The sequence below is a fragment of the Nicotiana attenuata genome, unplaced genomic scaffold, assembly GCF_001879085.1.
Source record: "Nicotiana attenuata strain UT unplaced genomic scaffold, NIATTr2, whole genome shotgun sequence".
NCBI classification, from domain to species: Eukaryota; Viridiplantae; Streptophyta; class Magnoliopsida; order Solanales; family Solanaceae; genus Nicotiana; species Nicotiana attenuata.
In genome coordinates this window covers 464,488-478,030 of record NW_017670723.1, presented here as the reverse complement: position 1 = coordinate 478,030, position 13,543 = coordinate 464,488, and the positions used below count along the sequence as shown (strand labels likewise).

The following is a 13,543-nucleotide window of genomic DNA, read 5'->3' as shown; positions in this document are numbered from 1 at the left end:
TGCAATAGATGAAAACCCCTCCACGAACTGACGATAGTAGCCTGCCAACCCCAAGAAACTCCGAATCTCTGTAGCTGATGCTGGTCTAGGCCAGTTCTTGACTGCCTCAATCTTCTTTGGGTCCACCTGAATACCCTCTGCTGATACGACATGACCCAGGAATGCAACTGAACTCAACTAGAACTCACACTTCGAGAACTTTACATATAACTGACTGTTCCTCAGAGTTTGAAGAACCACTCTAAGGTGCTGCTCGTGCTCCTCTTGGCTGCGGGAATATATCAATATATCATCAATGAAGACTATCACGAACGAGTCCAAATAAGGCCCGAACACTCGGTTCATCAAATCCATGAAATCTGCTGGGGCATTTGTCAACCCGAATGATATAACCAAGAACTCATAATGCCCGTACCGAGTGCGGAAAGCTATCTTAGGGACATCAGATGCCCTAATCCTCAACTGGTGGTAGCCAAATCGCAAGTCAATCTTTGAAAATACCCTGGCACCCTAAAGTTGGTCGAACAAATCATCAATCCTCGGCAGCGGATACTTATTCTTGATTGTAACCTTATTCAATTGCCGGTAATCAATACACATTCTCATTGACCCGTCCTTCTTTTTAACAAACAATACCGGCGCACCCCAAGGCGAAACATTGGGCCTAATGAAGCCCTTCTCAAGCAAATCTTGCAACTGTTCCTTTAACTCTTTCAACTCAGGCGGAGGCCATACGATATGGCGGAATAGAAATGGGCTGAGTGCCTGGAGCCAAATCAATGCAGAAATCAATATGCCTGTCGGGTGACATACCCAGCAGGTCTGAAGGGAAAACATCAGGAAACTCACGAACAACGAGCACAGAATCAATTGAAAGGACCTCAGCACTAGAATCACGAACATATGCCAAATAGACCAAACACCCCTTCTCGACCATACTCCGAGCCTTCACATACGATATAACATTGCGGGTAGAATGACAAGGAGTCCATCTCCACTCTAAACGAGGCATACCCAGTAAAGCTAAGGTCACAGTCTTGGCATGACAGTCCAAGACAGCGTGGTAAGGTGATAACCAGTCCATCCCCAATATAATATCGAAGTCAACCATGTCTAAGAGCAATAAATCTACACGAGTCTCAAGACCCCCAATCACCACCATACAAGAACGATGGACTCGATCGACCACAATAGAATCACCCACCGGTGTAGACACATAAATAGGAATACTCAATGAATCACTAGGCATGACCAGGTACGGGGCAAAATAAGATGATACATACGAATACGTAGACCCCAGATCAAATAACACTGAAGCATCTCTATCACAAACCAGAACCATACCTATAATAACTGCATCTGAAGCCTCAGCCTCGGGCCTGGCCTGAAGAGCATAACATCGGGGCTGGGCCCCACCACTCTGATCTACCTCTCTGGGACGGCCTACTGCTGGCTGGCCTCCACCTCTAGCGGCCTGAGCTCCACCTCTAGTACCTCTACCTCTACCTCTAGCACCTCTACCCCCACCTCTAGCTGGCTGGGCGGGCTGTGGAACATCTGGTGCCTGTACCATGGCACGAGAACCCTGAACTGAGAGCTGCTCGGTGCTCGAGGGAAAAACAAGTGTAACAAGCCCTCGGCTGCTGAGACTGCTGGCCTTGGCAACCTGAATGACCACCCCGAAAACTCTGAAGCGGCGGCGCACTGATAGGAGCAGGTGGTGCACTGTAGGGCTGCTGATCGGAATACTGCATCTGGGGACCACGGCCACCTGAAGCTCCGTGAGAAACCTAAAGTGCCGACTGATAAGGCCTAGGAGGATGGCCTCTACCATATGAATCTCTGCCTCCAGACGAGGCACCACTGAATCTGCCTGACTGACGGGGTCTCTTGTCTGCTCTATGACCACCCCCTGTGATAATACCATCTCAACCCTCCGGGCCACATTGGCCGCCTCCTGGAAGGATATCTCACTCCCAGTCTCTCTAGCCATCTGGAGACGAATCGGCTAACTGAGTCCATCAATAAACCGTCTCACTCTCTCCCTCTCAGTGGGAAGTATGATAAGAGCATGACGAGCCAACTCAATGAACCAGGTCTCGTACTGGGTGACAGTCATGGATCCCTGCTGAAGGCGCTTGAACTGCCTCCGGTAAGCCTCTCGCTGTGTAATGGGGAGAAACTTCTCCAGAAATAGTTGTGTGAACTGCTCCCATGTCAAGGCTGGCGATCCTGCTGGTCTAGCTAAGCAATAATCCCTCCACCATGTCTTGGCGGATCCAGACAAGCGAAATGTAGCAAAATCAACCCCATTAGACTCAACAATCCCCATGTTCCGAAGAACCTCGTGACAGCTGTCCGGATAATCCTGGGGATCCTCGGTAGATGTACCGCTGAAGGTAGTAGTGAAGAGCTTGGTAAACCTGTCCAATCACCACAACGCATCGGCAGACATGGCTGCACCATCGCCGGTCTGAGCTACCACACCCGGCTGAACCGCTCCAACTGGCTGAGCTGCTAGAGTCTGAAACTGGGGAGCTACCTGCTCCGGAGTGTGAGTAGCAGGAGTCTGGGCCCCTCCTCCAGCCTGAGAGACGACTGGTGCTACAGGAAGTAAACCTGCCCCGGTGACACACTCCATGAGGCCCACTAGACGGACCAGAGCGTCCTGAAGAACTGGGGTGGCAATAAACCCCTCTAGGACCTGAGCTGGGCCCACCGGAGCTGCTGGAGTCGGAACCTCATCATCAAAGTCAACCTGAGGCTCCGCTGCTGGTGCTGGTGCTCGGGGCTAAGCCCTGCCCTACCTCGGCCTCTGGCACGACCTCGGCCTCGCCCTCTGCCCCTCGTGGGAGCTGCTGCTGGGGGCTCGGGCTGCTGATCGGTAGATGAGGAAGCACGTGTTCTCGCCATCCGCGAAAGAACAGAGTAGGAACTCAATTAGCATTTGAGAAACAAAACCCACGACAGGAAAGAACAAGTGTCAAGTTTTCCTAACTCCGTAGCCTCTAGCGGATAAATACAGACGTCTGCGTACCGATCCCTCAGACTCTACTGAGCTTATCCGTGAATTGTGAGACCTGTGTAACCTAGAGCTCTGATACCAACTTGTCACGACCCAAATTTCCCCACCCTCGGGGGTCGTGATGGCGCCTACTCGTAGAAGCTAGGCAAGCCACAAATCATAAACTCCTACCTATTTTATTTTAAATCCTTTTATTAATCATAGCAACAAGCATTAAATATTTAAATAACAGCGGAAGATGAAATTTTAGCGGAAGACTTAAATTAAATAAGCTGAACAATAATGCAGAATTCAACATGTGCCTCTACCCAAGAACTGGTGTCACATCAACCACGGACTACTAAGAGTGCTAAATACAACTGTTTGAAAGAAATATAACACTGTTTGTCTCGAATACATGAGATAACATAATAAAATAAAAGATAGAGGAGACGCCGGGCCTGCGGACGCCTGCAAGGCTATCTCGGTGTCTCAATGGATTGAAGGCTGGCTCCCGAGCTACTGCTGCTGTCCGAGACCTGGATCTGTACAAAAGAGCACAGAGTGTAGTATCAGCACAACCGACCCCATGTGCTGGTATGTGCCTAGCCTAAACTCGGCGAAGTAGTGACGAGGCTAGGACCAGACTACCAAAGAAACCTGTGCAGTTATATAATGTACAACGGAAAGTAAAGCAGAAATAAACAAGAAAGGATGGGAGGGGGAAACATGTTGCGGGGAGATAACAGTTTCGAATAAAGCATCAAGTAAGGAAAGGAACAACATAACCACAATGTCAACAAGAAGCAGAAATCAAATAAGTGCACGGCATCACCCTTCGTGCTTTTACTCTCGTCCTTACCAAGCAATAATATAATAAAAACGTGCACGGCATCACCCTTTGTGCTTTTACTCTCTTTCCTCACCAAAGCAATTAGAATAATAAAATGTGCACGGCATCACCCTTCGTGCTTTTACTCTCTTTCCTCACATATAATCAATAGAATTGGAACGGAATGGTACATCGTGCAGCACGGCATCACCCTTCGTGCTTTACACTCTTTCCTCACAATAGCAAACAATGCACGACATCACCCTTCGTGCTTTACACTCTTTCCTCACAGTAGCAAATAATGCACGGCATCACCCTTCGTGCTTTAACACTCTTCCTCACCCAAGCAATAATCACAAACAAGGGAAAGGGAAATAAACAAGAACATATAGGAATCCCGGCAAGGGAAAAACAATTAAACAATTAAATCCCGGCAAGGGAATAACAATTAAATAATTAAATCCCGGCAAGGGAACATTTCAATAACTCTTTCTATATCTTTCAATTTTACTTCATAACTCGCTTTACCACTTGAGCCAATGCTCCAAAGGGTTCAATCATCTCATATACTTTCACAATTCATAATATAACTCGAGCCAATGCTCCAAGATGTTCAAAAGTCTCAATTCCTTCCACAAACTTTTCACAACAACTAGAAATCCTCACCAAAGCATGAAGGATACAATGAAATCAAGATATTCACAATATAAAGACTCATGGTCATGCTAGACACCAACGTATAGATACTCGTCACCATGCCTATACATCGTACACGACTAATACCACATAGCAAATAGGACTCAACTCCTAATCCCTCAAGCTAAGGTTAGACCAAGCACTTACCTCGATGCCTTGAACAAAACTCAAGTCTCAATTATAGCTTTACCCCTTGATTCCACTGCCAATTCGCTCGTATCTAATCACAAATTACTCAATTACATCAATAGGTGCTAAATGAATCAACCCCAATGCATGAAAATGAGTTTTTCAAAGTTTTACCCAAAAAGTCAAAAATTGCCCCCGGGCCCACGTGGTCAAAACCCGAGGTTCGAACCAAAACCCGATTACCCATTCCCCCATGAACTCAAATATATAATTTATTTTGAAATCGGACTCCAACTCCCCAGTTTTTGAAAAACCTAGGTTCTACCCAAAACACCCAATTTCCCCCATGAAAATCTTTGATTTTAGGTTGAAATCATGTTAAAAGATGTTAATGATTGAAAGAAATGAGTAAAAACTAACTTACAATTGATTTGGAAGAAGACTTGTTCTTGAAAAATCGCCTAAGTGTGTTTGGGTTTGACAAAATATGAAAAATGGGGTTCAAAATCGTTTAAGTGTAAAATGCAGGTCTCTGATATGGGAAATGCGAACATGGGTTCGCAATTGCGAACCCCGACCTCTCAGATGTAGGAATTGCGAAACAGGGTTCGCATTTGCGAACCCTTCTGAAATTCCCAATTTTCGCATTTGCGATGACAAACGTCGCATTTGCGACTGGCCTTCGCATTTGCGAACCATTTGGTTGCATTTGCGATCAGGCCTGCCCAAGTCCCACCTTCGCAATTGCGATGCATGGCTCGCATTTGCGAGCTCGCATTTGCGAGGCTGGCTTCGCAATTGTGAAGCCTGCAGATCAGAGACACACCAGCTAATTTTTAAGTTCAAAATGCACCCCGTGGCCTATCCAAAAACTCACCCGAGCCCTCGGGGCTCCAAACCAAATATACACACAACCTCAAAAATATCCTACGGACTTATTCGTGCGATCAAATCGCCAAACTAACATCATAAACATTGAATTAAACCTCAAAATCCAAGAATTCTTTCAAACTTCATAAAACATCAAAATTTTCAATTTAGGTCCGAATCACATCAAACGACGTCCGTTTTCAACCAAATTTCACAGGAAGGACTTGAAACATATATATGACCTATACCGGGCGCCGGAACCGAAATACGGACCCGATACCATCGCTTTCTAATCAGATTTCATTTCTAATTTCCTTAAACAATTTCAGAAAACAATTTTACTAAAAAATTCATTTCTCGGGTTTGAGACCTCGAAATTCGATTCCGGGCATATGCCCACGTCCCATATTTTCCTACGAACCCTCTGGGACCGTCAAATCACGGTTCCGTATCCGTTTACCCAAAGCGTTGACCAAGGTCAAATTTATTCATTTTAACATCAAAACTTAGCATTTTTCACAGAGTTTCGTATTTAAGCTTTCTGGCTATGTGCCCGGACCGCGCACGCAAATCGAGGCGACTCTAAATGGGGTTTTCAGGGCCTCGGAGTTATAGAATTTAATTTAAAATAAGTGATGATCGTTTGGGTCATCACAGATAACTTCAATCATCTCATGTGTTACCGCAACAAATTAGTGTATATTGATGTCTATGTAAGTTGACTGTCAAACCATCTATAAAAAAAACATTGTCTTTACCTCCTATATAGCAAAGGTTAACACCTTATTTATTTTAAAAAAATACCATTTTAAAAAATTATATTCTATAGATACCTTATAAGGTTTATAGCAAAATATTTAATTTTGGTTACCTCCTAGCCCTAAGCCACTAAATACGCTAATCAGTTACACTATTTTCTTTCTCTCTCTACATTGATACATCCCATTCTCTTCCCCCATTCCATTAAAATTTCCGATCTCCTCCTCCTTCCACCGGATTTGTGCAAAGTATGAAAGATTCAAAAGGTAACCAAACACTTTATTGGTGATATTATGTAGGCGTTGTTTTGATCCTTGTAATTCAGACTCTGCCATTCTCTTTCCACAATCCGTGGGTGAATATTATGAGCAGTGATTCAACCAATTAGAGGAGCAGAGCAGGTTCACTCTCTGCTTTAGCCGATTTGTGCTTTGTCTTCTTATATTTGGGAATTTAGAGTTCTTTTCGACAGAATCAAACCAACTTCATCAATCCAGAGCAATTCCATGTCGCCTTTCTTTTTCTTTTTCTTTCTTTTTGCTTTGTCTTCTTCTATTTAGGAATTTAGAGTTCTTTTCGACTGAATCAAATCAACTTCATCAATCCAGAGCAATTTCACGTGACATCCACGCCACAACTTTATCTTTCGCAATGAAGAACATTTCTTTTAATATATTTCAATATAATTTCAACGTATTATGCTGTATTTTCATGTATTTCATTGTATTCATTGTCTTTTTTTTCATTGTAATTCAATGTATCTAGCTGTATTCCATGTATTTTATTGAATTCTCTATCTTTTTTTCATTGTATTTCAATGTATCCCGCTGTATTCTATGTATTTCATCGTATTCACTGTCTCGCTATATTCCATGAATGTATTCATAAGTTTTTTTTAATTAATATAATTTATGTATTCAAATGTATTATATAATTTCTCTGAAGATTGCTATATTTTTGGGGTATTTTTCGGTTGAGAATCTTTTTTATAACTGAAAATACAAAATTTGTGTGTTATAATTGAGTTTGTTGAGTTATATTAGGAGTCTATTATGTTAATTGATTCACTTTCCGTTTTAAAAACAGTGTAATCCCCTATTTCACGCCGTGAATGCAGTCGAATACATCCAGCTGTAATTCCATGTTTCACTCCATGAATACAGTCGAATACACTCGAATACAACAGCTAATTAGCTGGACTTCCCTGATTCACGCCTATTTTTACTACTGTATTCATGAATACAATAGCTTAAATACATCAAATGCAACTTATAACCACATAAAAGGTATCTATAATCCGTAATATAGCAAATGATATCTATAAATGGCTAATTACTACTAAAAGATGGTGCTGTATGAAAATTTCCCTATTTTAAAACTTTTATGTTTGTTATTTGTATCTTCTGTCTAATGTAATCATTTTCGTCTGAATCTTGTAAGCTTTGCATCTATCTTAAAATGCATTTTTTGAAACTTTATCTTGTAGATATTGGGCCTTAGGGGCCCAACACTTGCTCAAATATACAGACAACTGTAAAATGTAGTTTCACATATCAAAAGTAACATGAAGCTGGATTTTTGGAAAAGTTGACTCAAAAATATTTCTTAAAATTCGTTTAAAATTTTAAGTTCTCAAACACTTAAAAATTGCGTCTCTATGATAATAATATTGGACTAAATTGCCTTGTATAAGACAACACGCAGCATTATTTGGTCTCTTGCCAAAACGCCACAAACTTTCAAGATAAGAGGCTTCAGAGAAATTTCCTATCACAAGAAAGGGTAAAATAGTCATTATACAATTGCACATGTTTACACAATCAGTAGTCTCTGAGCAAAGCCGCCTCATCAGTCAGTAGTTATTCTCAGCTAGAGAGTCCTCAAATAAACACAACGGAGCGAGAGAGAGAGAGAATTATTGAAGAAAGAAAGAAGTGTGTAATATTAAAAGTGTGATTCCTTTTCTTTTTATTTTCCAAGTGAGTTGGAGAGTTGTGTTAATTGTACCATAGTATTTGTATTGAATGGCTTACATTTATTATTATTATTATCTCTGAGTTCCAAATTTCCATAAGGTGAGGTGAGTACTTTTATTAACTCCTCTCCAAACTCCATAACCAACTCTTTTCTCTTTCTCTCAAATCTCAAGGAAAAAAAATACAACTCCCTAATAACCCGACATGTCACTAGAACTTCAAGCAGCAACTTAGTTTTTCTTTAGACTAAAATATAGATAGAGAAAATTCTACTTAATATTTTACTATATATTCTAGTCCTATATATAAAGCCTACTCGAAACTCTCACTGAATGCTAAAAAGTAATAAAGTCTTTGGCTTGCAGCCTTTTCAACTCATATAATCTTCTTCTTTTAAAGCTGGCAGATTTCCTCCACCCCCCACCCCCCTACTCCACCTTACCCCCTTTCCCACTTCAAGAAATACCCCAAACCATTCTTGATTTTTAGACATAGATGGTGTAGTTTCAAAAGTCATAGTTTACTGTGAAAATCTTCGGTATTAGTTCAATTGGCACTGCTTTCTCTTCTCCTCCTCCTATCCCTTTCCTTGGTTAAAAAAAACAAATTCAAAAACTGTTTATATATTTTTAGACGGCTTAAAAGCTTATAGTCTATTTATATCGATGAAAATCGTTTGATTCGCACTGTTTTATACTCTTCTCTTACCCCTTCCCCCAAAGCAAAATTTCTAAAAATTATTTCTTCTTCTCTTTTCTTTATATTTGTACAGAACTTAATAGTGCAATTTTTTTTAATTTATTGGAACAGATCAAAGCAGCAAAAAGAATATATTAGCAATGTTGGAGTACGACTGGGGAGAACAATCATCGGTTATGCTTTCAGGGGAAGAAGCAAATCAAGGAAATGACCAAAATCACCATCACTTCTTTGACCCTTTTGCAAACACTAGTCATCAAACTTTCACTGAAAACCCATCTTTACTAAATCCCCAACAACACCATTTTCTTAACACAACTCACCACCAACAACAAAATCACCAATTTTTTCACCCCCATTTGAACAACACTACCCTTTATGACCCACGTGCTTATGAAACCACTTATAATCCCACTCAAGGGACCATGCCCTCACTGCACCAACAACCACATACTGGGTTCATAATGGTCCCAAAAAGTGAACCACAATTTATGGGTGGGGTTCGTGATTTTGCGAGCACGAGCCGGATTGGGTTGAATTTGGGCGGGCGGACTTATTTTTCTTCGTCTGAAGATGATTTTGTGAACCGACTTTATCGACGTACTAGAGCAGTGGTTGAAGGTGGTTCAGTAGTGAATACTCCTAGATGTCAAGCTGAAGGCTGTAATGCTGATCTAACACATGCCAAACATTACCATAGGAGACACAAAGTTTGTGAATTTCACTCCAAAGCTGCTACTGTTATTGCCGCTGGCTTGACTCAACGATTCTGCCAACAGTGTAGCAGGTTGTATTTCTCTAAAATACATCACTCTCTCTACAAATACTACCATTTTTTCCATATATATATATATATATATATATATATATATATATATATATATATATATATATTTTGAGTTTGTACATAAATATAAACACATAAAATATCTTATTTTATCTGACACTATTACTGTTTTGAGCATCAAACAGTTTCTTTTAATACTATTTATGCATGTTTAACTATGCTAGTAGTAATTTTCCCCGTAATTCTGAAATATATAAAAATTTATTTAAAAAGATTTTGAAGAATTTTTGCTCGACAATCAAGTGTCTTGACTTTGATACTCCAAAAACTGTTAATATGAAGTATGTTTGACATTCCAATAACAAGATGAACAGAAAATGTAGTTGGAAAATGATAATATGACGAAAATGCACTGCACTTGGGGTGTGTTTAGGAGCAAATGATTGGAGTTTTGGAAGTTGAAAAGTCGTACACGGGGGTTGATCCCGAGGGTATTTCAGTCCTTAAAATTATGTTCCCCCATGAGTTTGCTACCCCGTTTTCCCGTATTACGTACTTGTTTATTTTTGCTACTTATAGCAAATACAGGTTTTTCCATTTTGGTTTCTGAATTAAACAGCTTATAATCAACACACGAATGACCTTAGTACCATTCTCTCTTTTTAATTTTCCCGTACTGTTGCATTTCATGATTTATTCTTATTAATATTCTTGAAAAAAACAGGTTCCATCTGCTGTCTGAATTTGATAACGGGAAGAGAAGTTGCAGGAAACGTTTGGCAGATCATAACAGAAGGAGGAGAAAAAATCAACAAGCAAACATAGAAAACAGCAACAAGTCTCAACTTGACAGTACCAGAAATTCCTCATCCGACAGTCTTGCAAGTAAGTTTTTGGTTCAAGGTTTATTAATCTCCTTCATTAGAAAGGAATTACAACAGGATTTTGGAATTTTCTTACAATGTATTTAATTTAATATATACTGAAAATTTACGGATTATTAGTGCTGTTTAACCTGTCATAATATATTAGTTACCTTTTTTTTTTAAAAATTACCTTATAAGTAAGCTGATTTGTTATTCTGATTTAATTTTTAGGGTCTCCACCAGATTCAGGAGCTCATTCATCATCAGTGACAGTAGCAATTTCACCACCAAGAATCTCACTGGATTGTTTTAGGCAAAGACCATAGAAAAAATGCTGCTGCTACAACATTATTTCATCGTTGACAAGTTCATGACTTTTCTTCTCCAATGGGTGACTCCATGATCTGCGTCCTTTTACTTCTGATTTCAAGCTTTAATAGCTACTACCACTACCAAGTATTAGTACTACTTACTTCTATTTAATAGGTTAAAATGAATTATTGAAGTATTAGAATTATGTTAACCCTTATATTTTGTCCCCACTTTCTATTAATTCCAATATCTTTTAGTATTAGAATGATGTTAACCCATGGATTTCCATTAATTCCAATCTCTTTCACATAAGATTGGGATTTGAGTATTACTATATAGGGGGCCTGTTTATTGTATTGTCACTTGTAGAAAAAATTAATCTTGAAAATGGGAAAGGATTGAAAATGATTTTCCCAAATTGTACTTTAGATCAAATTCTATATATTTTTGTCTATGAGTTTAACTTCTATATGCTGATTGTCTAAATGAATTTTGTTACTATCAGGTCAATAAAAGATAAGCATAACTAAATTTTCATAATAAATACTAGAACCATTTATCTAGAAAATAAAGAATATAACCTACTATAACAAGTAAACAATTACAGTAATAACGTTAAACAGTTTTAATATTTTAAGCGTTTATATATTAAATCGACCATTCGTACGTCTGTTGGGAATAAATTCAAAGTTAGATATTCTTTTCCAAGAGAATTAACTCAACGTATTTCCAAGAGAAAGGGACACTTTCTTTTTGGTTACTCGAGCTGGACATGGCAGGCAAGCTCATGCAGGTGTATTACCATTTCTAGTGTATGCATTATTTTCTTTTGTCTGGTACTTTGATATTTTTTCCTGGAAAGTGGCAGTAAAATAAGAAGGCTGGGTAAAAAATAAAGTTGTTTGCTACTTCCTTGGGGTAAAAAAAGATGTGAAACTGATTGCTATTTCTATTGATGAATATACTGTTAAGGGTATAAGAGGTCCACGAGTCAAGCTGTCTCCTGCATGGAGGCTATTTTTGATCAAGTTTTTATTATGTGGTGAGGGTCCACTAATCACTATATATAATTAAGGATTTGAATGAGCAATTCCACATCAATCTCTATTTCATGGCCTTTCACGCCAAGACAATTACAGATTTATGTTGGTATATTTATTACCAATAAGCACGTCCCAAAATTTAGCGACGTCTTATGATGAAGTTTATGAATGTCATTTTTACTTGTCCATTATATTAAAAATATATTTTTACTTTTACTTGTCCATTATACTAAATCAAGAAAAAAACAATCTTTTTTTCCTATTTAACTTTTATCATTAACTACTCATTCCCGAATCATTTCTTAAGACTTTTGAAAATGCTATTATTATTATGGTTAAATTGTAGAACATAGATTTAATTTATTGTTTGTTAAGGAGCATTAAAAGTCCAAAGGGGGCAACTTATAAAAATGAACGAAGGGAGTATATTCTTTTGTCACAAAAATTTGGCAATATCAAATTTATGTACGTTGTGACTGATTTTTCTGTTATGAATATTATTTTTTCTTGTAGTACTCTTTTCATTTCTTAACTTTGTAAAGAGAATTTTGATTATGTTTATTCTCATGTGGAGGTTGGTAGGTGGGTGAATGAGTACCCTTGTGTGTGGACAATCTTGGACGTAGGGTTATATGTTATTAGTTATGCACGATTTAAAATATAAGTGTTAGTTATGCAAAAATTAATTATACAGGGATTATAATGCACAAATTATTTATGCAAGGGTTAATTATTTTTGATTTTGTTGTATTAAAAATCAATTCATATTTTATAATTTGAAATATATATTTTTCACTATTGTTTAAAAAATATTTGTTAACTAGAGTGAGTGATACATATATCTAATACCGAGAGTCCTTTCATTTCTCTGAGAAGGAAAATATATTTTAATTCTAAATTGATAGAGGGTACTTTTATCATTTGAATTTTTGATCCATGTATTATTTAATATATGTATTCTTATTCTACGTTCTATTCCCATAAAATAATATAATAATTTCCTCATTATTTTATACGTGTATTATTTTGTACGGGTAAAAAGGAAAAAACTTAACCAAACGCTGTATAAGTTATGTTGGATTCTTTACCAAAATTAACTTTTCTAAAAATACTAACCAAATAATATATCTTATGGGTTCAGACTAAGTATTATAAAAAATATCATTATTATTATAAAAATACCCAAAAGGTTTCGACGATGACCGAAGATAAATAACGTGTCCATCAAATATTGCAGTTTACCTATTATAATCTATACTATATTAAAAGCACGAAGGCCCTATCGAAATATCGTTCGTCTTTTTTACCCTTTAAAAATAGGTTTCACATTGGATAAAATAGTCATTTAGTTATTTCTCTAATATTTAGGAATCTAAAATTAATTAAATTTTTGGCTATTAAATCTTTCCTTATTTGAACTAAGTAAAAACTCCTAATATTTAGGAATTTAAAGTCAAGTAAAATTTAACTTACATAAATACATCTCTTATTCTAATTGGATAATATAACTATTAGCCGGTCATTATAAATATATGTCTTTCATATAGAATAAATCTTAACTCCAACAAAA

General features: G+C 38.1%; 1 protein-coding gene across 3 annotated transcripts; it reads left to right on the top strand.

The window, feature by feature from the left end:
• Window positions 1-8,171: 8,171 nt before the first annotated feature.
• Window positions 8,172-10,992, top strand: LOC109242688 (squamosa promoter-binding-like protein 8). 3 transcript variants are annotated; one of them, XM_019409535.1, is made up of 4 exons: window positions 8,172-8,365; window positions 9,077-9,752; window positions 10,477-10,637; window positions 10,850-10,992. In XM_019409535.1, the coding sequence occupies exons 2-4, from the start codon at window positions 9,106-9,108 to the stop codon at window positions 10,942-10,944; spliced, it is 903 nt and encodes a 300-aa protein (XP_019265080.1). In that variant the 5' UTR covers window positions 8,172-8,365; window positions 9,077-9,105; the 3' UTR covers window positions 10,945-10,992. The 3 variants fall into 3 exon arrangements, with proteins under 3 accessions (XP_019265080.1, XP_019265079.1, XP_019265078.1); XM_019409534.1 differs by having other exon boundaries at window positions 8,172-8,370; XM_019409533.1 differs by lacking the exon at window positions 8,172-8,365 and adding an exon at window positions 8,476-8,804.
• The last annotated feature ends 2,551 nt before the right edge of the window (window positions 10,993-13,543 follow it).